General features: G+C 37.2%; 1 protein-coding gene across 2 annotated transcripts; it reads right to left on the bottom strand.

Moving 5' to 3' along the window:
• ythdf1 (YTH N6-methyladenosine RNA binding protein F1) lies at positions 1-24,366 on the bottom strand. 2 transcript variants are annotated; one of them, XM_028811721.2, is made up of 5 exons: positions 24,002-24,366; positions 23,503-23,524; positions 6,432-6,511; positions 2,591-4,132; positions 1-1,274 (listed from the first exon to the last, which is right to left on the bottom strand). In XM_028811721.2, exons 1-5 carry the CDS (start codon positions 24,026-24,028, stop codon positions 1,227-1,229), a joined length of 1,719 nt encoding a protein of 572 aa, XP_028667554.1. In that variant the 5' UTR covers positions 24,029-24,366; the 3' UTR covers positions 1-1,226. The 2 variants fall into 2 exon arrangements, with proteins under 2 accessions (XP_028667554.1, XP_051788822.1); XM_051932862.1 differs by lacking the exon at positions 23,503-23,524.
• Between the last annotated feature and the right edge of the window lie 234 nt (positions 24,367-24,600).

Genomic DNA, 24,600 nt, shown 5'->3' with positions numbered 1-24,600 from the left:
TTGTACTTTTAAATAGATAAAGTTTATTAAGGCATGTATTCTCCTAAAGGAAAAAAGAAAAAAAGAAACCAATGTTTGGTTTAACTTTACAGGCAATATTTTAAGACATAAATGAAATGGTTTAAATACAAGTCTAAATGAGAGTTTATATTTACGTTTTTTCTTTTTTCTTTTATTTAAATTGAGGTTTCTTGTGTAAATATTTTAGACACAGATAATTAGCAACTGTCTAACAAAGCAAAAAATCCTCTAACAAACACGTGCATATTATTTTCAGCACTAAAGCAACGGGCATAAGCACTGTTTCATGCTTTTAGGAATCCAGTCAGCAGCCATTATTACTTTTTATAAATCAATAATTCCCTCATTTCACAATGATGTACAGATATCATTCTCCTTAAAGCAAAACACATACCAACAACGCGGTCATCCCTTCCCTTTAGATCAGTAACATTAATTTCAGGTTACACATTTAAGGCTTCATCCATCGTGTATGATCCTACATTAAAGCACAGCCTTGACTAATGAAAAAAGAAAACAGACGTCAGAAAAATGTAGTCTAAAGTTAGCAGCAGGTATAAGAGTGTGAGAGGGACACTGGTGCAACAGGACATAAAAGTTAAAACAATTAAAAAAAGGTTACAACTGCGTTAATGAAAAAAAAAAAAAAAAAAATTCATAGCACATTCTAACACTTAAAAAGCTGACAAATTTTAAAAAGCTTTAAATGCTACATTTTTCAGACTGGATTGAAAACACTTGTACAGGATAGTTTCAGTGTAACAATTTATGACAATAAATGCTACAACAATATAAAGAAAAAGGTTACAAAGTTGTTTAGATCTGGTCAATAAAATACAAGGTATTCTTTATCTGAAATTGTCACTCAGCATCACAGCAGCAGAAATCACCCCACAGGAAATAATGCCCTCTCCCATCATCATCCCACCCTCCCCACCAGAACTCTAATATTGAAAGCTAACAAATTCTGCTCTGTTTCATCGGATGACCATTTCTATCAAAAAGAAAACAGTTTCTATACATGAAGAGCAGGAATTACAGATATATGAAACAATTTCTCTATGCAAGAAGGTTAACAATGAAACTGAATGCCAAAAATCTTCAGTAATGCTAAATGACGGCACTAAAAAACAGGAAGGAAGAACAAAATAAAACAACTTTATCGTAAATTTCGTTACTTCAGATTAAGGCTTGTAAACCATATATCAATTCATTAATATATCCTTGCATGGTTTGCTTCGATGTTCTTGTTCCTAGAAAACAAAGAAAGACACAAATTTAGCTAGAGAGGTTATTTTAAAACAATTACCACTTCACTTTCCTCCATTTCAACATGCCATGAATAACAGCATCTAAAATGATATCTTTACTTATAATTACTTAATATAAACTTTGCTGCTTTATAGTGATGGTCACTTTGTAATGTAAATGATTTATCAGTTTGTTTGTTAAATTGCTTAAGAGATTTTTGATCTAAATAGGTCACTGAAAAAAGGATAGAACAATGATGCACAGTCAGGTGAGCCAAGCTACTGCACAAATAAAAGAACTAATTAAATTTTATAAAAACAATGAAAAAGTGGGGAAGAACAGTAACATAAATCAAAATAAATGGACTACATACTGACCAACACAAGGCTTCAAGGTTCAAAAGTGCAACATTAAGAGTAGTAAAATATTTCAAAAACAACAGAGAGATCTACAAAGCTTTACTTCATACGGATATTTGAAACTATTTTCAACATGCTGAATAATTTCCAAAGAAATGGCCAACTATTTTGACATGTTCATACCGATTTACTGCAATAGAAACTTAAAATTTAACCGTCTGTACTGAAACAATTGCATATAAATTAAATTTTATTTACTTATGTTTAGGAATGTAAAGTTACAAATGACAAAATGGATGAAACAATTTATAAAAGCACAATAAAAGCAGACTGTCATGCCGATATAAGAACTCACATAAACTAAGACATTCCTTACTTTATTTGCAGAACTTGCTTAGACTAGAAGTTCCTTCCAACATAAACCTTTAATTGTATGCAGGAATTTAGAGCATGACAAAAAATACATATTTATAAAAACAAATTTTCTACAACTCAATTATGTTTCAAATACAATTTGGCAATAAACTGCATAACTAACACCATAAAAAATAACCTACAACAGGACCCAAAACAAAAAGGTGCAAGATACAATATTTAACTATAGAGCACTTGAATATTATATTTCAAGAAGGCCTAAACTCGGGTGATCCATCATTAACAGTAAAACTGGGGTTTTGGGCAGAACTTACTTTTTTGAAACATTTGACATTTGAAAACAATTTAAATTGGACCAAAGAGTTAAAAAGAATCAAGGATGAAACTGGCTTCTCCTATGAAATCATTCCACAGCTATAGATGACATTTGTTGAAAGTGCTCATCAAGTGCTGTTAAGGATCAGTACCTTCATAATGTGCATAAAATTCAAATCTTCAATTACTACTTCATGTAAAACAGAAATTAACATAAAAAAGGGAGGGGGTTATTTGGGTCGAGCGATTTTACAAAAATTTGTTATTACCTTACGAACTACCTCTTCCTCCTCCTGCCTTTTTTCATAGTGTGAAAAGTCATCAAAGATTGATGTGGTATGCTTGTAGGTTGCAATTATTTTAAGCACTTGTTTTGCTTTCTCCAAGGGCACCTCTTGGGTATCTCGAGAGTTAGTGACTGGTTTGTTATCATTATTCTCTAGGCGAATGTGCCTTAGCTGGCTATTGGGAACGTCCTTGACAAAAAGCCATTTGACATCAAATTTGCCTTTCCACTTGTCCTGTGACCAGACTCCTGCACTTGTGCCATAGTCCACAGAGGAACGCATTTCTGCCACCCCACAGAAATGTCCACTGCCATTGACGCTGAACAAAAGGTAAACGGGACCTTTGTTGTTCATGGTACGAAATGCATTATCCAGGCGTTTATTACCATGCTCAGTGCTACACCAGATTGAATATTTAATAGAACGATGAATGTCATCCTCAGAGTAGCTCTTTATGATAAACACTCTAGCATTTTTAATATTCCAGTCAAAATCCTTGGGGTTATAACTATGCGCTGCTCGTAGTTTCTCAAGTACAGGGTGGGAATCTCCTCCAGAACCAGAATTACCAGATGAAGAACTGCTAGAAGTATTGCTATCAGTACTACCACCAGTGCTTCCATAGCCCATATTCCTGTTTCGAGGAGCAACCCAGCGATTCTGGGATTGTGAAATCTGGCTTTGACTCTGGTCCTGTTGTAGGGAAATCAGCTGTGGAGGCTGGGTATAAACTGTTTGCATTTGTTGTTGTAATTGCTGGACAGTTGAGTGAGGTGAAAGGATAGGATGCTGTGGCATAGGCCCTTTACTTACTGGCACTTTGTTATCCCAAGTACCTATGTCCATGTTGTGTTTTATTGGTGGTGGTGGCAAAGCTCCACCTGGAAGTGATGTCCCAGCTTTGGTCTTTATTTTTGGTTGTGGCTTGGCTGGTTTACTGGCAATGGCAGCCCAAGATGTAGGCTTTACTGTAGATATGCCAAGTGTAGTACTACCATTTCCTGTTACTACACTGTTTATGCCTGGATTACTAATAACAGAGCCTACTGCTTTCACAGCAGAACCTGTCACATCAGCACCAATCTTAAGTCCTACCATACCTTGCTCAATGCTGTTCATACCCGGTGCTTTATTTAAGGAATCATTATGAAAGCCTGTTTGTCCATCAACTAATGTACCACCCAAGGAACTTGGCGGATAAGTGTAATTACTGCCATAAGCAGAGCTCTGAGTTTGTTGTCCCTGAGAGCCGCTGGTTCCCCATGCGGAAAAAGCTGGATTTTCTGGGAAAAAATTAAACCTGTGCTGATATATATTGCTTCCAAGTCCACCAGGCTGGCCAAAAACTGCATCGTGCATAAAATGGTGGTCTCCATTGCTCAACTGTCCATATGTTGTCAGGTATGGTATTGGAGGATCACCACCTGTAGACCAGGGTGCTTCACTAAGTGAATAAGGGAATCCAATTGAAGGGGCATAATAGCTTGACAAATAGGGATCAGTCATGGAAGGATAGCTACTGCTCTGTTAAGAAAAATAAAAACAATATGAGTAACATTTTTAGCAAAAACAGTTTAAATTGCTAGAGGTTATAGGACATATTTCTTCTGCCATGAAATAATTAAACCTTACAATTTCAGGAAACAGTTTCCCCTTTATCACCCAGACATGCTACATAAAATGAAAGGATAGTCTGCCTATTTCCATGTCATCATATCAAAGACCGCAAAAATAAATTAATACATAAATAAAATAAAGCATGTGATTTATGTGTTTCACTTGTATACATCTTTAAATGAACTCTGAAATGCATTAAGACTTCATCTCAAACATTTAAAAGAGACATGTAGAATTTGCAAAATAATCCGTGTGTACTGGAAACAATGATAAAGCTTCATTGAACTATATTACTGCATATTCAATAATTTAAAAAAATCTTCAAACAAAAATGTTACAAACACAGAATTAATAATCAAAACCATTCATATGAAAAGTTCTATATGCCAAATAATTACTTCACACATGATGTACCTTCATGGATCTAGCTTAGTTAACGGACATTACACAGTAGCTTATTGCTCTTATTTTTCCTGTTTCCAAAGGTAGGCTCACAGTCCTTTAGCAAAAGCCTCTTCCAATTTATGTGTGTAGCTTACTGCAAAAAGGACAGTCATTCTTATAGAAAGATCAAAAAGGATGTGGCCAATTGATAACAAAAGTTGATACAAGCGGAAAGATTGTAGATTTTTTACAAATTTTGTGTTCACTTCAAATTTTCTTAACCATGTCCTTGTCTTGATCAGACTTCACAAGAAAAAAAAAAACTTGCCTGAAAATTACTTCTCTAAATTTCTAAAAATATTCTCTTTCAATACTGAAGTTACAATAGTCCGAATGAAAATACTCCCTTGAATAACAATTTCTCTCAGCTGATCGTTATATTTTGATCGCACGTTATTTTATGCACATAGCAAATAAATTCACCATTTCCTTTCAGAACAGCAAGTATTCAATATGGACAAATCCAGTGATATATGTAAAGTGCAACATAGTGCTGTCAGTCCATGCTATCAATTTTCTGGTAGTAGATCGCTACTCAAAATAGCTGGACACCTTTTAGGTCCAATAGAAGTGGAAGGGTAGATGCATCTATTAAAGGGTTACTTCAGATACATTTATTAAAATCCTCAACACCATTGTTGGGGTTGGTGGTGCGGATGATTCACTTGTGGCCAGTTAGTGCTCTTCTAATTACCTGTGTTATTTTTCATTAATATATGCCTATCATTTCAGTCTATATCCTTAAAGTTTGTGAATTAAACACCTAATCCCTTGTTTTAATATCTTATATACACAAACACACAGAGATATATATGGGGGGGGGGGGGGGGGAGGGAATTCTACTGTGAACAAAATACTAGCTGTAACATTTTTTCATCATAGGCTCATGACATAGCACCCACCATGAAGGGCAACATACAGTGAAATGCGATCGAAGGGGGTGGGGGTTCTCCCCATATGAAACTGCAAGTGGCAGCATGGCAATGAAATTAGATCGAAAAGCAAAATCTGCATGGAGTGTGACATTCAATTAATGGGCACCTGATAAAAGCAGATTCACTCAGCTGTTGCATGCTGCTCGCCTCAGCATAGAAATGTGCAAATCACATATTTTACTAATCAAAGAGCAGACAACATGGAAACATATGATTTATTTAAAATAACACACCCTTGGGTATGTAAAAATACAATTATTGCAACATACACACACAACTTTGAAATATGGTAATGTCCCACCAGCCACAACTTAATAGCAACCCAAAATGCCAGAAATTTTAACTGTCCAAGTGCACACCACTCACATGGAACAGACCCTATTTAACTGTTATGCCTTCTGAGGCATACTTTAAATATTAGACTTTGAGGGTATGGAAGATTGTGCGATTGTTTCCTAATCTAGTACTTTTCCGTGAACATTTCTGCCTTGGCAATTAGTATTACATGGAAGATGAACGAGATACAAACTTTATGGTAAACTGAAAAGAAAAAGAAAAAAACCTTTACTTTTAAGATAACTAATGGTGCAAATGGCAACTTCTATAGTGCAAGTTAAAAAAATATCTTGCTGAAATTCTTACGAAGAAGTTAACGTCAGACAGTAATATTTCAAATATCTAACACTGCAATAGCCAGGTTCTATGGAGAAATTACTGTCAGTTCATATTCTACCTGAGCTTTCACTAGTGTAACAAGGAGAAATGAATTTGCATTCTTTTAAATAAATTTAAAAAAAAAAAAAAAAAAAAAAAAGGGAATAACTCACCTGATTAGATTGACCAGTAAGATATGGCTCAAAATCGTTGTCATGAATAGTGTCCTTTTGATGTAATGAACCATTCTGCACTAAAATAACAAATACAAATCCATCAATGACGCAGTTGCACAAAAATGTAAATATCTGAGACTGAACAGATGAAATATGAGGAATTATGTAAAAATTGTGACAGAAGATGATTTGAAGAAAAGGAAAAATCAATTTTAACCAAAACTTTTAAACCTAAAATGGTAAAAAGGGTACAATTATAAACTAAAGCACATTCACATTATACACAATGCCGTAGGAAGAGATTCCATGTTTCATACAGTAACTTGACAGAAAACTCACTTATTTCAACGTACATTCCTTTATGCACAAGATAAAATTAGAAGACTAAATTCACTTAAGAGAAGCAAATCTATAAATTTCAACATCTTTAAAATTTACAAGGGGTGGTAGGGTTTGGGTTACAAAATTAGAGCCGTCTTTATCTAGAGCTATGCAAGAATTTGGCTTGCTAATTTCATATAGTAAAACCATGTATGTATATTTCCAAGATGTTTGAACAATATTGAAATAAACACAGAATGAATGACAGGAGCGGGCAACATGAAATCAAAGATCTAGAGAGATAGAGATAGATATAGAACTCTGACAAGATGCCAAGTTATTTGTAGTCATTCTTTATTGCTTCAATGTAAATGCAAAGATAAAATACGGCAAAATCTCTTGTTTACCCTGATCTTATATGTGCTGCTTTATAATGAACTGTCATTTCTTTTGTAAAAAGCCATGCAACACTGATGACAATAAAAAGGGATTTATTACAATGAAGTTCACACCAAAGTTAAAAAGAAAAAATTTAATGGTAAAATACTATCCATCCATCCATTATCAAACCCGCTATATCCTAACTACAGGGTCACGGGGGTCAGCTGGAGCCAATCACAGCCAACACGGGGCGCAAGGCAGGAAACAAACCCTGGGCAGGGCGCTAGCCCACCGCATGGTAAAATACTAGGTAATATTAACATGGATAATAGAAAGAGAAGACTGATGCCATCTAGTGGAAAAAACTTGTCTGTGGCATTCTATAACAAAGCTGAACACCAAAGACATAATTTTAAAAGGAATACATTAAAGTTGCAATGATTCCTCAAAAAACTGGAGTGATTCGATTACTAATAATACTATCAAAGCTATTTTTAATCCAAATATCTACAACTCAGTGAGCTCACTGTGGTTTGCATGGATGATTATTACAGTAGCACACTGCACTTAAGCCTGGTAGTTTATTAGCCTAGTATATACAGTCATGGCCGAAATTATCGGCACCCCTGGAATTTTCCCAGAAAATGCACCATTTCTCCCAGAAAATTATTGCAATTACAAATGTTTTTGTATATACATGTTTATTTCTTTTATATGCATTGGAACAACACAAAAAAACAGAGAACAAAGCCAAATCTGACATCATGTCACACAGAACTCCAAAAATGGGCCGGACAAAATTATTGGCACCCTTTCAAAATTGTGGGTAAATCGTTTTATTTCAAGCATATGATGCTCGTTTGAACTCACCTGTGGCAAGAAACAGATGCTGGCAATATAGCAGTCATACCTGAAGCCAGTTAAAATGGAGAAAAGTTGACTCAACCTTTCTGTTGTGTGTCTGAGTGTGCCACACTAAGCATGGAGAACAGAAAGAAGAGCAGAGAATTGTCTGAGGACTTGAGAACAAAAATTGTGGAAAAATAAACAATCTCAAGGCTACAAGTCCATCTCCAGAGATCTTCATGTTCCTTTGTCCACTATGCGCAACATAATCAAGAAGTTCACAACACGTGGCACTGTAGCTAATCTCCCTGGATGGAAGAGAAAAACTGATAAAAGACTCCAACGAAGGATAGTCTGAATGGTGGATAAACAACCCCAATCAACTTCAAAACATATTCAAGCTGTTCTGCAGACTCAGGGTGCAACAGTGTCAGCTCAAACTATCCGTCGACATCTGAACGAAATGAAACGATATGGCAGGAGAGCCAGGAGGACCCCACTGCTGACACAGAAACATAAAAAAGCCAGACTGGAGTTTGCCAAAATGTACTTGAGGAAGCCAAAATCCTTCTGGGCGAACGTCTTGTGGACAGATGAGACCAAGGTAGAGCTTTGTGGTAAAGCTCATCATTCTACTGGTTACAGAAAACGGAATGAGGCCTACGAAGAAAAGAACACAGTACCTACAGTCAAACATGGTGGAGGTTCTAAGATGTTTTGCTGCCTCTGGCACTGGATGCCTTGACTGTGTGCAAGGCATCATGAAATCTGAAGACTATCAAAAGATATTGGGGCGCAATGTAGGGCCCAGTGTCAGAAAGCTGGGTCTGCGTCAGAGGTCATGGGGGTTCCAGCAGGACAATGACCCCAAACATACCTCTAAAAGCACTCAGAAATGGTTGAAGACAAAGCACTGGAGAGTTCTGAAGTGGCCAGCAATGAGTCCGGATCTAAATTCGATTAAACACTTATGGAGAGATCTCAAAATTGCTGTTGGGAGAAGGTGCCCTTCAAATCTGAGAAACCTTGAGCAGTCTGCTAAAGAAGAGTGGTCGGAAATTCCAGTTGAGAGGTGTAACAAGCTTGTTGATGGTTATAGGAAGCGCTTGATTTCAGTTATTTTTTCCAAAGGGCGTGCAACCAAATATTAAGTAGAGGGTGCCAATAATTTTGTCCAGCCCGGTTTTTGAGTTTTGTGTGAAATCAGATTTGGCTTTTTTCCTCCGTTTTTTTGTGTTGTTCCAATACACATAAAAGAAATAAACATGTGGATACCAAAACATTTGTAATTGCAACAATTTTCAGAGAGAAATGGTGCATTTTCAAGGAAAATTCCTGGGCTGCCGATAATTTCGGCCATGACTGAACTTTACGTATCCAGTTTGGGGAGGGAGGGATGGATGGATGCTTTATTAATCCCAAGGGGAAATTCACATACTCCAGCAGAAAGCACAGTCCCCTGCAGCACTCCTGTGTTGCTGACCACAATGTCAGACCTGCAGTTCCCGAGACGCACATACTGACGTATGTATGTATGTATGGGTTTGACGGCCACACTGGAAAAACTGACTTCAGATTTAGAGACATTTTTCTACTATGCGTTGTGGTGTACGTGTATCCAAAATGGTAGATTTCAGGGAGAAACTGGTTAAATGGGTGCCGGAATGATGAATGAAGGGCTGAATATGACGCAACAGCTCATCAAAATACAACTAAGACATGCAAAAACATTTGGCAATTACAGTGGAACCTCGGTTCACGAACGTCTGGGTACACATACAAATCGGTTTACGACCAAAAAGTTCACCAAACTTTTGCCTCGGTTCACGACCACACACTCAGTATATGAACAAGCCAGTTTCCCTTTCGGTTTGTACATGTTCAGTTTCTCCCTGGGCATTTCCTGTGCAGCGAGCAAGAGAAAGAGCGACACACACACACACACACACACACACACACCCCGTGAGACAGAGCCGCGCGCACACATACACAGGCAGCCCGCGAGACAGAGCCACGCGCGCACACACACAGGCAGCCTGCGAGACAGAGTCGCGCGCACACACACAGGCAGCCTGCGAGACAGAGCCACGCGCGCACACACACAGGCAGCCCGCGAGACAGAGCCGCATGCACACACACACACAGGCAGCCCATGAGACAGAGCCACACGCGCGCGCGCGCGCACACACACACACACACACACACACACACACACACACACACACACAGGCAGCCCGCGAGACAGGGCCGCGCGCGCACACACACACAGGCAGCCCGCGAGACAGAGCCGCGCACACACACACACAGGCAGCCCGCGAGACAGAGCCGCGCACACACACACACACACACACACAGGCAGCCCGGGAGAGAGAGACAGAGGCGCACACACAGGCAGCGTGAGAGAGAGCTGGATGCATAAGGTAGGAAGGCAGTTAAAGAATGCACTGGGCTTGATTTTGTTTTCACTTCTGTTTACAGCGATCGGTTCGTAGCGGCATTGTTGCAATGTTACTTTTCTTTGGGGGTTTATTAAATTACGGATTTTTTTCAAATGCTCATTTTTTCCCCCTGTGCTTAAAACTCATTAAAAAAAAAAACAAAAAAAAAAAAAGTTTTTAGCCAGCAGTTGGTAGCGCTATAGCGCAAACTATTGCAGTGTTAGTTTTCTCTGTTGTTCACGGTTTTCTCAGTGTTATTCAATGTTTTTACATTTAGTTTACTATTACGCTGTGCATTCTATGGTTTGATGAACTATATTTGTGCTTAAAGACTTAAAAAAATATATATTTACATACAGTTTGTATGGTCTGGAATGGATTAATTGTATTTACATACAATCCTATTGGGGGGGGGGGAATTGCTTTGGTTCATGACCAAATCGGTTTACGACCAGAGTTTTGGAACGAATTATGGTCGTTAACCGAGGTTCCACTGTATGCTAATCATGTGCATCCCCCACTCACAAGAATATTACACTTGCCCATCCTTCACCACTTTCGGTTAATAGGTCTGCCACTTCACCTTTTCATCTTCTTAATGTCAGTAATAGCAGGTACAGCTGTGTTTACACCAGCAGAGTCTCCTATCTACTGCTGTGGCATTATGAGCTATGCCCCATTGACAAAGCATTGTCACTTACTGACTAGGAGACTATCAAATGAGCCGCAACAAGTATAGATGTGCTTTGGTCAATCATGGACTTCACACAGCAAGTATAACTATGGATATGTGTCGGTAAGACGATGCAATTTGATGACGCAGATTGTAAAATGAGAAAATAGTCATGGGGCAAAGCAAAGGTAAGAGAAAATGACAAAGTGTTCAAAGTTAGGGATCATTCCTGTACTGTGTTTCTATTGTAAAATTGAACTAGCCTAACCCTTCAGCATCTTAGCAAAAAGCATCCAGTCGCCGAGTGAACCAGACACTAGGTAAAGTTAACATTTAACATAAATCAACATGATTGCTAGTTGAGATTAAGGGTGGTAAAGAAGGTTGAAATGCTCACTTCTCTTCATTGCAATCACCACATGCTCCTTTAAAGGCTTGCACACGAGCACACACACACACACCCCGATACCTGCCTCATACAGGGGAGACTATCCTGCCAGAACTCAGAACTCTTACCCCACTCCCCAAACCCCCAAAGTACAAATTCCACAAAGCCTTTCAAATAAACGTTTACATTATGGCTGACCTGTAGTTTAGTTGAAACTTATGGTTCTGAACGTTACGTTGCAGAACTTAATACATTATAATTGCCTTTATTAATTTATGCCTTAGTTTTAGGTTGTATGTATATCTTTTTTTAAAATAATTTTAAGTACTTATTATTTGTTTTTGAGATTCAGACAATGTTTTCTTTAAAACCCAGCACATAATACAGCACTTAAAATGCACTAAATGGGTTTAGATTTGACAGAATTATTGTATGCAATTTAAGCAAATAAAAAGTAGATTTTTCTAAAAAGAAACCAATGAGTGGTTTATTTTAACAAACTCATATTTTCTCCTTTGTAAAATTTACTGTTGCTCTTTAATAAAGCAAAGGTATTTCTTAAACAATTAATCAATGGGGGGGGGGGAAATCAGTAAAATACTCACTTAATATATAGCTACAACCCTAGAATACATATTAAAATATTTTTGGGTATAGCTACTTACCCAATGTAGTTTAAAAATTTCTCTTGACTATCACTATAATCTAATCTTTCTATGCAGCATGGAGAGTAAAAAATCTAAGATACAGTAAAAGCTAATAGTGACCAATGATATATAACAGCAAACAAAGTGAAAAACATCCATAGGAAAATAGGGGGGCACGGGGACACCATACTTTGCTTCTGTTGTATATTTCCCATGTGAATAATCTAGTTGCTTACTCAAATCGTGTAAAATGCATGCTTTTTTGTTAAAATATCTTAATATACAAAAGTATTATTCCGGAATCATCATCCAATCAGGAAGGTTAAAGCCTCAGACAATTTAATAAGCACGCATTTTTCAGGTTTGAGTAATTGGATGATAAAGAAAAAAAAATAAAATAAAAAAACAACACACATGGATTATGCAACACCATGGACATTTTTCCACATCATTTGCTGCTGTGAAACATTGCTCACCATTGGCTTCTATTATATCAAACTTTTTTTCTTTCCATTCTGCATGAAAACAGGATTTATTTTATTTTCCCCCTCAGCCATCACTACAAACTACATGAAGTAATAAATTAAAAACTTTTAGGGAGTGTTCCTTTACATCAAATCCCAAATTAATTGTGCCACTGTTTTGTTATCAACTTTTAAAAATTGTCCAAATATAAACAAAAATACAGTGACAACTAATATTCAAATATTGTAAGATTCACCCCCAGCTCAAAAAGCAGAAAAGAGATCACCTGGAGGAATGGGGATACAGTGAGCTAATCATGACCAGAACTAGACACACTGTGCATTGCAACTTTGTAAGAAAGGGACCAGAAACACTGACCATGTATGCCGTTGACAGTTCCAAGAAAAATTAAATTGAAAAAGTAAAGATTTCCAGGAATTAGTAGAGAATATTAAAAGAGATTTCCAAGAGAGAGAAGAAAAAAAAAAGCTTCTGCTAACATTAAAAAGATAAAGATGACAAATGCAGAAAAAGAAAAAAGCAAAAAAGGATTAACAGAGGGAAAAAATGGATGACAAACTCACAAAGCCCAACCAACCCCTTCCTTCGTGACAAAAACTGAAGGCTAGAGACATAGGAACACTTCCAAACCACATGGCTAAGTACCTGAAGAACTGGAAGAATCAGGGGTCTTGAGAAAGTCCCACAGAAAAATACTTGTGAGTAGTGAAGCATAAGTGGTAAAAAAAAATTAGGTTTTTAAAAAGCAGAACAGTTGTGTTTGAAAAGAACTTTTTATGAAGGGAAGGAAGAGAATAGGTCATCATGGTTCTAAACAGTCAATATTAGTAAGGTCTGAAAGCAACTGTGTAATGTACATATCACAAATATTACAACAATGGAACAATTTTGACAACAGACCATTCAGCTAAAAAAAAAAAAAAAAAGTTTTATTCTCAACCATTGATCATCTTCTAATTCCAGTTCATTTAAGAGAATGATTCCTGAACACATCTAATGAATAAACACAAAATAAGCAATATTATATGTAGTGAATTCCTCAAAAAAGTTGATCCTGTTGCTCTTTTAAACAAACAAAATTCTTCTACTCATACAGTTCTACTCAAACTCCATTGAATAATTTCACAACTAAAACTGCCAACTTGTTTCTTTGACCCTGTCCCAAATGGCCTATTCTTGAATTTTGCCTTCAGAGTGGTCATTGCGCTCTGTACTTGCACTTGGTGAGGAGTACTATATTTTGTAAAATTCTACTGTATTTCTGTGGTGGCTAAGATAGACTGGCTATCTAGCTCTGCAAAGAGGACTACTTATATTCTGTTTTGTGTGTTGTATTTACCCATTGCATGCCCAACCTACCTGGAAGGAGAAAAATGCCCTTCCCAAGATTTCTTCCTTTTTTTCCCCTCCCTACAAGGTTTTTTTTGCTTTTTCTTCTTCTTCTTCTTAGCACATCTTTCTAGTTTTAGTATTTTTCCAATGGTTACCTGTGTCATTCAGAATTGATTTTGAAATACTTCTATTTAGTATATAAAAAGCCTTAAATATCTTCTTCCTTCCTATACAGGTATTTTGGAGTGCTTGTACCCCTACATTTCAAATCATAATCTTAGGTCAAATATTGGGTTGCTTGATATCCCAAAAGCTAAGCATAAAAGTAGTGGTGAAGTGGCCTTTTGCGGATATGCACCAAAAATTTGGAATAATTTACCAATTGAGATAAGCGAGGCAGCAGCTCGTAATAGACTATTACATAGTTATTACTCTATTCTTAAGGGATCTGCAATCATTGCTAAATGTCTACCTTTCTGAACCACCTGATTGAGGCACCGTACAGCCACCTGTGATGCTCACATGACGATAGGTGCCCCACCTTTATATGAGTTCCACTACTTTGGAATCCTCTATGACAAAGCCTGGAAACAATGAGGAATGACCAGAGGGGGATAGGCAATCTTTTGGCCTTGGAAACCCTACAGATGTTGTTTCTCTCCAGCTTAACTGAAATTTTTTTTTCCCTCCCCTGTTCTCCTGGCAACCTGACATCATCACACTCATCTATAGTGAAAAGAGTACAATATTATACATTGGTAGTCTACTTTTGTACTATCAATGTTACATAACCTTGTATTGATTTTTTTTTTTTTTATTACTTATTATTCTTGTCTATTTTTATTTATTTTCCTTTTCTTATATCTATTTGTTTGACATCTTGTAAAGCACTTTGAGCTCCATTCTGTTTATGAAAAAGTTAGAGAAATAAATGTTGCTTTGGCACTCCCGATTGATTTGAAAACCGGTCATTGGATGTTTTGGCGTATATATGGAAGAATGCTGCAAAAACCCATACTCATCTGGGAGCCTGCCTCACCCTAACATGTGGTGCCAGCCAACATCGACTATGTTGTGCGCCAACAACATTCACCTTCACCTCATTATACAGATATCAAATTGCAAGGACACAGCTTTTCAATTAGATTAAGTCCATTCATTAGAACAATGGACATTTTTGTTTATCTTTGTTTCATTTCAGTCATGTGGTAATGACACACAATATAATGCTACAATTTGTATTTCCAGTATTCTGTACCCAGAAATTTGATGCAAAGAAATATCATCTATGAAGTATACCAAAAAAAAATTTACTTAAATTACTTTTCAAAGCAAGATGATAAACTACAGTACAAAATTAAAGAATACTGGAAAAATCACATCCATAATTTTAATATATTTGAAATTTACTCAAAATTAAATGGATCATTTCAAAACTCTCCAATCAACTTTGCATATATCTAGATGTTGCTAGGCAACACTGGAGGATTTTTCTTTTTGTCATCTCAGAACTGTACAAAAACTCCAAGAACAACATTTTTGTATTAAACAGCTACTATTACCATTGATACAACTGACAACTTTTTGTCCAAATGTAAAAAATAGTAACATTTTTATTTTCAAATGGGTGGTTTGCGGTCTCATTTTTAATTTGAGAAGAGAGTCAATGTAAGGCTATGAGATGTGCATTTAGAGGCTGATTACACACATTATCTATCTGCAGGTGAATTTTATATGACACTCCCCTCTTGGTACTTTCAGAAAAAAAATACAATAATCATTCCCAAGCCATTGCTCATTGAACCCATTTAAACTAGTATAGTTTTCATGATGGCGCCAGGGACACAGCCCGAGCAGAACTTGGCTGTGCTGGACAGAAAGCAGAATCTCTTTCTTTAGTCTTTGGATTTTCCAACAAGCTTAAGCCATGCGTTCACAGGTCAATGATACTCCTACATGTACAGTATGTGTCTTTTTAGAACAAATGACAATAATACAACACCAACAAAAGGTAATGCACACACATACATTTGCAGGCGTTCATACATATTCTATTCTAGAAAACAGCACCCAGCATTGTATGGGTAAGCATTTTAAGCTGTCATCCATTTGTCTCGTAGTCTGGCGTCAGTCTGTCTTGCAATTTCATTTGACTGGTGTCACTGCCTGTCAATTTTTTCAACAAAGGGTGGGGGTGTTTGGAACCACCAGGGTAAAAGTCTCAGTTGCGACAGTCTACCGTTTTCCCCATAATCAAATAAGGAAGATGTGCATATTTTGGCAGAGATTGGGCCAACGGTGTAGATTTTTATTTCAATAAATTTGTTGGTACCTTTCTACAAAAAAGAACCCATAACTGTCTGTGAAACTTGAAAAGCTGAAATGTAATTGGCAGTCATCACTGCATATTCTGTATTTAACAAAAACACACAACTTTCTTCAGTATTTTGATTCAGATTATTGCACAAATGAAAATTGAATGGACAAAACTTATGGGACCTTTAAACTAATATTTTGTCGCATGACCTTTTGAGAAAATCACTGCAAACAAATAATTCCTATAGCTGCCAATGAGACTTCTATACCTCAACAGGTAGCTTTGCCCACTCTTTCTGAGCAAATGTGTCCAGATCATTTTAGAATATGTTTGCAGTAAAGGCAATAGTTTCTCTCTTTTCACATTTGCTTTATGATGACAAATCAAAGGCATGCAGGTATACATGGGACAAGTGCTTTTCATCAATCACTTTTGAAAAGGCATACAACATTTTTTCAAGGAGCTGCAAGGACACCAACACATGTTCATTTTGAACATTCCCAAAAACAGTGCTGCATGCAAAACCACATTTTGCATCATGATAGCGCTCCCGCACCCACTGCTACACCAAAATAGTATACCTGCACACACTGCGATGTCAGTGTTTTTGACCAAAAATGATATGGTTATTACTTTGAATTCTACTACTTGAATTCTCCAAATCTCATTCCTTGTGTGACTTTTTCCCCACCGAATATTAAAATTCAGACTGACTGGATGATGATTTGTAACTGTGGAAAGAAAATCACAGGAAGCACATGACATGATAACAAAAGAGGAGTAGAGGAACTGTACCCTAGAAGGGAAAAAGCGCTGGGACAGATGTATAGCATCTCAAGGGGTGACATTTAACGATGACTAAAATAGAAGGTTTTTTTCTTATTTTTAACAATTACAGGAATTTTGGGTCCTCCCTGAAATAAACACTAATGCAGATTTTGACAATTACATATTAGACATACACAGGGTTTGAAATTCATTTTTGAAATAGAGGGGAATCCCCTATTAAAATTAACACAAAGTGGGATTTCAGACTTTCCTATCACAATGAGGGGTAGTGGGGGTCAAAAACCAACAGTTTGACTTCCCTCTGTTATATACAGTAGTATTTAAAATTTTGAGTAAATAATAAAGTGATAATCCAGTCTTTCAAATAATGTTATTTCTGCTACATTACCTTTAAATTTTTCATTTTGATTTCCACTCACATTTAGCCAATCTACAGAATGTAAAATAAACTAAAATCCCCCCCCGCCCCCCCCCAATCCATAACATACTGCCCTTTCCCTGCATTGTGCCCAGTGCTGCCAGGATAGGCTCTTACTCCCTGCTCCTCTGAATTGAACTAAGTGCGTTTGATGACAAGGACAATTAATAGTTTGCCAGGGAACATAACACATTTTTTCTAGATAACCATAAATGGTTAAAACACCAGAAGAGAAAATAAAGGTGAATTGCGTTACCCTAGAGAATGTCTCTCTTTTCTGCCGAAATTGTTGTTCTTATCAAAGTTACATGGCTGCCTTTGCTACAGGTATATCTACTGTCAATTTTCCTTAAAGTTATCCTTGAGCAGGCCTGTGAGCACATTTTTTAGTAACATGCATGAGAAATGGGTTCCCATGTCTAGCCTTAATGCAGCAACAATCATATTTATTTAATTGTATTTTTAATTTCATTTTTTTAATCAAACAGAGTATTGAAGAATAAACTTTACCTGTTGATTAGTATAGTGGACATAGTGCCAATTCAGTAATTGCATGATGTTTGTATCTCATCACTGCCAAATTTTATTTTCAAAAGAGATTTCTCACTACTATGCAAAGCAACAGGTAACAAAATACAAATACCTCATATGTATGCTAGAACATTTTTCAATCATGGTCTGCAGACCACTAGGCATTTCAAACGATCATTTGGTTGACCAGTACATCTAGGCCTAAGCCTTCTGAATTGTATACACCGAGTGGCAAAGGCCAGAAGCTCATCATGACATCACAGCTCATGAAAAGCCTGGAATTTGCTTTCAGTGTGTGCCACATAATATTGGTGCATGCCCCCCAGGTACAGTAAACACAAAAGTCCCTAATTAAATCTGCCCATCAAAATGCCACTACACACACACAAATAAAAATGGACATGTGATATTATACTGAACTGAAACTTATTAAGCTGTTAATTACAAAAAATTTGTATGTGAGCATGCATAGGCTTTGTGCCCTAGGAACCAAGTTACCCAAACTTTACTATAACATCTCAGTAATTATTTACCGCTCTGATGCTGATCTTTCTGATCATAAAATACGTCCTTACAATAGCAATTGACAAGAAGAATTCATAACTAATTGCAGAATTACAGTATTTGAGGGTTTCTCTAGAGTGCCACTTTCTCTTGCACAATTTGACTCGGCACATCTTCATCTCGTAATAGGCTTAAGTTTTGAGTTTGGTATTTTTCCGTCCCGCCGTTTTAGCTCTAGACCATCCTCAAGAAACTGACACACAGACACAAACACATGCACACAGTCAGATACACACTCATCATCGAGATATCAATGTTTTCAGTATTGGGGTCCCTAAAACATAAAAGTCTGTCAAAAACCAGAGATTTAAATTTTTGACAGGTCTAAAGCTTTCACTCCTCTCCCACAGATGATAGGTTATGGTGAAGCAAAAGCAAAAGGTGTGAGATATGGGCTTACCTTAAATCTTACCAAAAAATAAAAAAGGCATGTTTAGACTAACCACGGTCTAGGGTTTCAGCTAGTGGCTCACAATCTTTTTTTTATCTGCGGACCTGGTAGTGTATGTGACGTTTCTGCCCAAATTCAGAAATGGCACGGTTTTAACCATATGAGCAAAGTCATCACCATGGTATTCACCATCACTAGAACTGAAATCTACTGTATAAAGTGGTCACCAAACATTTCTAAAGAACTGTTACTAATATAACAAATGGCTTTCTAGTCAAAGCGATTCACATTCATATTTTTATCCTTCAGTTTAATAAAGGCTAGTCAAGTTTCTTCTAAAGCACAATTTATAGAAAGCACACTGGGCCCTGTCTTCAACTCCTACTGCACAGTCGAAACCTGCAGACCCAAGCTCCAGTCAAGAGCAACTGCAACTAGTAGCTAATATAATAGGCACATTCTTCTTCTTTCAGCTGCTCCCGTTAGGGGTTGCCACAACGGATCATCATCTTCCATATCTTTGTCCTCTGCATCTTGTTCTGTTACACCCATCACCTGCATGTCCTCTCTCACCACATCCATAAACCTTTGCTTAGGCCTTCCTCTTCCCTGGCAGCTCTATCCTTAGCATCCTTCTCCCAATATACTCAGCATCTCTCCTCTGCACATGTCCAAACCAACACAATCTCGCCTCTCTGACCTTGTCTCCCAACCATCCAACTTGAACTGACCCTCTAATGTACTCATTTCTAATCCTATCCATCCTTGTCACACCCTGTGCAAATCTCAGCATCTTTAACTCTGCTACCTCCAGCTCTGTCTCCTGCTTTCTGGTCAATGCCACCGTCTCTAACCCATATAACATAGCTGGTCTCACTACCGTCCTGTAGACCTTCTCTTTCACTCTTAGTTTAACAAACTGCATACAACGGAAATGATATATTAATCTGTAAGTATAAAATTAGGCACAATTTTAAAAGAGTAATTAGTGAAAAAAATCAAGGAAAATGACACCTCTTATTTGCTAACTAAAAAGATTACAATATGCAAGCTTTCGAAGCAACTCAGACCCTTTCTTTTTAGTTAGCCAATAAAAGGTGTCATTTTGCTTGACTTTTCACTACATTCATAATGGCTAACACGGTACAACACCCTAGTACAAAAGATTAATTATAAAGACATTGAATATTTTTGCAACAACCAAAAAGTGTGAGGAACATTTTTGCATTAAAAACTAAAATTTGCAGGAATTACTTAATTTGTGCAGGGTACCTGCAATCAAGAGCCGATGCATACACAATGTTTATGTTAAAATATTTGTTCTTATGATTGACTGAACACCAATCATAAGACCTGTGGACAGAAGCTCTCCCTGAATCTGCTGCAGCAACAGTCAATGGTCCTGTACAACTTCCAGGAGGAAGAAATGAGAAAAAAAACCGTGCAGAATACCCGAGGCCCTTAATAATTTGGTTTTCATTTCTACGGCAGGAAGTGTTGTATTTGTCAAAACGTAAGGTATTATTTTATTGTAATGATAACTGACGCAGTTTGCTAAATAATTTGAACAAAACACAGCCGAAATTGAAAATTATAGACCCATCTCTAACCTGCCTTTCTTAAGTAAAATTCTAGAGAAGGCAGTCATTATGCAGTTAAATGAGCACCTCAATAAACATGCTATTCTTGATAAATTTCAGTCAGGTTTTAGAACAAATCACAGCACAGAAACTGCACTCGTTAAAGTAGTAAATGACTTGCGGGTAAATGCAGACAGAGGGCATTTATCTGTTCTCATCCTCTTAGATCTGAGTGCCGCATTTGACACCATTGATCATAATATTCTTAAGAATCGCCTTAGTCAATGGGTGGGCCTCTCTGGCAGTGTCTTAAATTGGTTTGAATCCTACCTGGCAGGGAGAAAATTCTTTGTTAGTTGTGGTAATTATAACTCAAAGACACATGATATTCTATATGGTGTTCCACAAGGCTCTATCCTGGGTCCACTGCTCTTCTCAATCTACATGCTTCCATTAGGTCAGATTATCTCGGGACATAACGTGAGCTACCACAGGCTATGCTGATGACACACAGCTGTATTTATCAATAGCACCTGATGACCCCAAATCTCTTGATTCGCTAACACAATGTCTAACCTGTATCTCAGAATGGATGAATAGTAACTTTCTCAAATTAAATAAAGAAAAAACCGAATCTTAGTGATTGGCAATAATGGATACAATGAGGCTATTAGAAATAAACTGGATGCATTAGGATTAAAAGTCAAATCGGAGGTAAAAAGCTTAGGGGTAACCGTTGATTGTAATCTGAATTTTAAATCGCATATTAATAAGATCACTAGGACAGCATTTTTTCACCTAAGGAACATAGCAAAAGTTAGACCTCTTATATCATCGAAAGATGCAGAGAAATTAGTTCATGCCTTTGTCTTTAGTTGGCTAGATTACTGTAACGCACCCTCTCAGACTACCCAAAAAAGACATCAATCGTTTGCAATTAGTGCAGAATGCAGCTGCTAGAATCCTTACCAGGAAAAGAAAAATCCGAACACATTTCTCCAGTTTTGATGTCACTACACTGGTTACCTGTGTCATTCAGAATTGACTTTAAAATTCTGCTTATGGTTTATAAAGCTTTAAATAATCTCGCCCCGTCTTATATATCGGAATGTCTGACACCTTATATTCCAAATCGCAACCTCAGATCCTCAACTGAGTGTCTCCTTAGAATTCCAAGAGCAAAACTTAAAAGAAGTGGTGAGGCGGCCCTCTGCTGTTATGCACCTAAAATCTGGAATAGCCTGCCAGTAGGAATTCGCCAGGCTAATACAGTGGAGCACTTTAAAAAACTACTGAAAACACATTACTTTAACATGGTCTTCTCATAACTTCACTGTAATTTAATCCTGACACTCTGTATATCCAATTCATTATAATAACTATTCATTCAAAATTTGTACTAACCCCTACTCTCTCTTCGGTTTCCTTTTCCGGTGTCCTATTGGTGGTGGCTTGTGCCACCACCATCTACCCAAAGCACCATGATGTTCCAACAATGATGGATGGATTAAAAGCCAGAAGTCTGTATAACCATCAGCATCAAGTGACTCCGTGAGAACCCTAACTACAAGAGGACTATTTCATTTATGTTAGGTAGAATGCCCAAAGGGGACTGGGCGGTCTCGTGGCCTGGAACCCCTACAGATTTTATTTTTTTTCTCCAGCCTTCTGGAGTTTTTTTTTTGTTTTTTCTGTCCACCCTGGCCATCGGACCTTACTCCTTTTTATGTTAACTAAGGTTGTCTTATTTTATTTCTTATTTCTCTTTTATTCTTCATTATGTAAAGCACTTTGAGCTACTTTTTGTATGAAAATGTGCTATATAAATAAATGTTGTTGTTGTTGTTGTTGTTGAAATATTTTTTGTAAGACAAGGTTGTTAAAACGTATTATATTAAGAACATATAAAACGTTGTGTTGTCTTTCTTATTGCTGATATAATGTGGGACTTTTTTCTAAATAACTATCTGTGCAATGGTGTACCAAGAGAAGACATTATATAAGAAATGCACCACGTGCCTGTAATAAACTATCATAAATAGTAGTACTATGCTGTTGTACCGGGTTAGCCATTATGAATGTAGTGAGAAGTCAAGCAAAATGACACCTTTTATTGGCTAACTAAAAATATTACAATATGCAAGCTTCTGAGGCAACAAAGGGCGGCTTCTTTAGGCAAGATGTCAAATAGTAGGGATAAATAGTAGGAATACTTTTGAAAGCTGCATTCAGGATCAAAAGCTTAAATCAGGCTTGCTCTCATGCATTAAATATGTACCAGTAAGTTTATACGTGAACATATACGAAACACTACCGAAAACAAACTACGCGAGTTGGTAACTAGGCAAATAACATTTCATTAATAAAAAGCATTTCAGCACTAAACAATCATCGTAACATGTGTAACCTGGCCTTTATCATAATTTCATGTAATAAACCGACACGCACGCACTGAATAAATAAAGTCGCCCACTCTACTTTAAAAGGTGTAAACGTTACATGCCATTTCGACAATATGAATGATCAGATTCACCACATTTGTAAAGACGCATTGCAAATGCAAGGGTACGTGTAAATACTGGGCAACAACAATATTGTCCATATTCGCAGCGAAAGATTTCTACACATACATACACAAAATATAAAACAAATCTTTTCTCTCACAAATCGGAAAGCGATTTTTCAGCCTGCGCTGAGATACAGGAAGTAAAACCCAGTCAGGTGACGACTTTCAAAAAAGAGGTAATTAACCACTATTTCAAGCGCCAACAAAAAAAGGAGTGAAAAAAAATAAATTCAATTAACAAAAATCTGTCATTAACAGAATTACTGCCGCTTACACAGTGTTTTCAGATTTTTTTTAAATATCGACACGCCTGCTATTTAAATGGCTCACTGCAAGAACAGTAATATCAATTTCGATGTTACTTCTATGTTACAGTATTAGACTTTTTAATGTATGTTACCTTTATCTTGTCCTTTTGGCCTCTGCGTTGCGATTTGGTCAATCAACATGGAAAAAAGGGGAAAATAAACAAAATTATATAATTCATATCTACCACCGCGCTCGTTAGAAAAAAACAATTAAAATTAAACAAACAGTTCATGCTAGTATTACAGCAAAACCTGAACACCGGAAAGGAGTGGGATATATTCAAATAAGGAACAACTCGCTTTCAGGGTTTCCAGTTAGAAGAAGAAACAATTCCACTGGGAGCAGCAAAGAATTCAGGATAAATACTATTGAACCAACCGAAAAAAAAGCAGCTACTATTCCAAACAATCATCACTGATAGGGCAATAAACTTATTCAAATCAGAGCCACGCACAGTGGAGTTTTCGATCATCGTTGCCGAGGTAGAGAGCGAAGAGCTTCTCTATCCTGTCTCTCAAGCAGCACAGCAAGCAGGCCTCTGCGAAGGAGAAGCGCCCGAAATCCAACAAAACCAGAGCTTGCTTGCCTACCTGAGGGTCGACAGTGGTGGCGGACATAATTCATGAAGCAAGCCCCCTGACTGCTAAATGAAGCCTCGGACTTGCTCTCACAATTTTTCTTTTTTCTGTCGTATCCGTTTTATCTTCAGCACATACAAAATGCCAGCAATGCTTTAGTAGAGTTAGTCTCTTAAGTTTAAGCCTTTTCTCTCAGACGATAGGTAAGTCACTAAAGTTGGTTACGTGTACTTATGTGACTTTTTCAATACTCCCGTCTTTTCACTCGCGTTTCCTAATCCCCGCAGAATTAGTTCCTGCTGCTGGGTCCTTTCCCCTACCCAGCGGAGCCTTCCTTCAATTATTGCACAGCCCAAGTCAACTCCCCCCGCCCCATAGCTACTCCATCCGGGCCTTGAAAGAAAAACGATGACGTTAGGGTCGACAGGAAGGACACTGGTTGATTCAGTAGCGCCGTGCCTTCCATTGAGAGAGGTACATTAATGTGAGTTTAAGGAATCAGTGAATACTCTGAAAAAGCATAGCCGTAGGCTTTCTATAAGTGGAATATTGTCTCTAAGCAAATCATTGCAAGATTTTAATTGTACACTGTAAGAGGTGGGGTCGTTTAC

This window comes from Erpetoichthys calabaricus, chromosome 10, assembly GCF_900747795.2.
Source record: "Erpetoichthys calabaricus chromosome 10, fErpCal1.3, whole genome shotgun sequence".
NCBI classification, from domain to species: Eukaryota; Metazoa; Chordata; class Cladistia; order Polypteriformes; family Polypteridae; genus Erpetoichthys; species Erpetoichthys calabaricus.
This window is presented reverse-complemented; position numbering and strand designations above follow the sequence as displayed.

Coding starts and splice junctions, on each gene's coding strand:
- ythdf1 (XM_028811721.2), bottom strand. CDS start 24,028: ATGTCCGCCACCACTGTCGACCCTCAG. Junction 23,525..24,001: donor CCACCACTGTCGACCCTCAG/GTAGGCAAGCAA, acceptor ATCGCAACGCAG/AGGCCAAAAGGACAAGATAA. Junction 1,275..2,590: donor AGGAAGAGGTAGTTCGTAAG/GTAATAACAAAT, acceptor TTTGTTTTCTAG/GAACAAGAACATCGAAGCAA.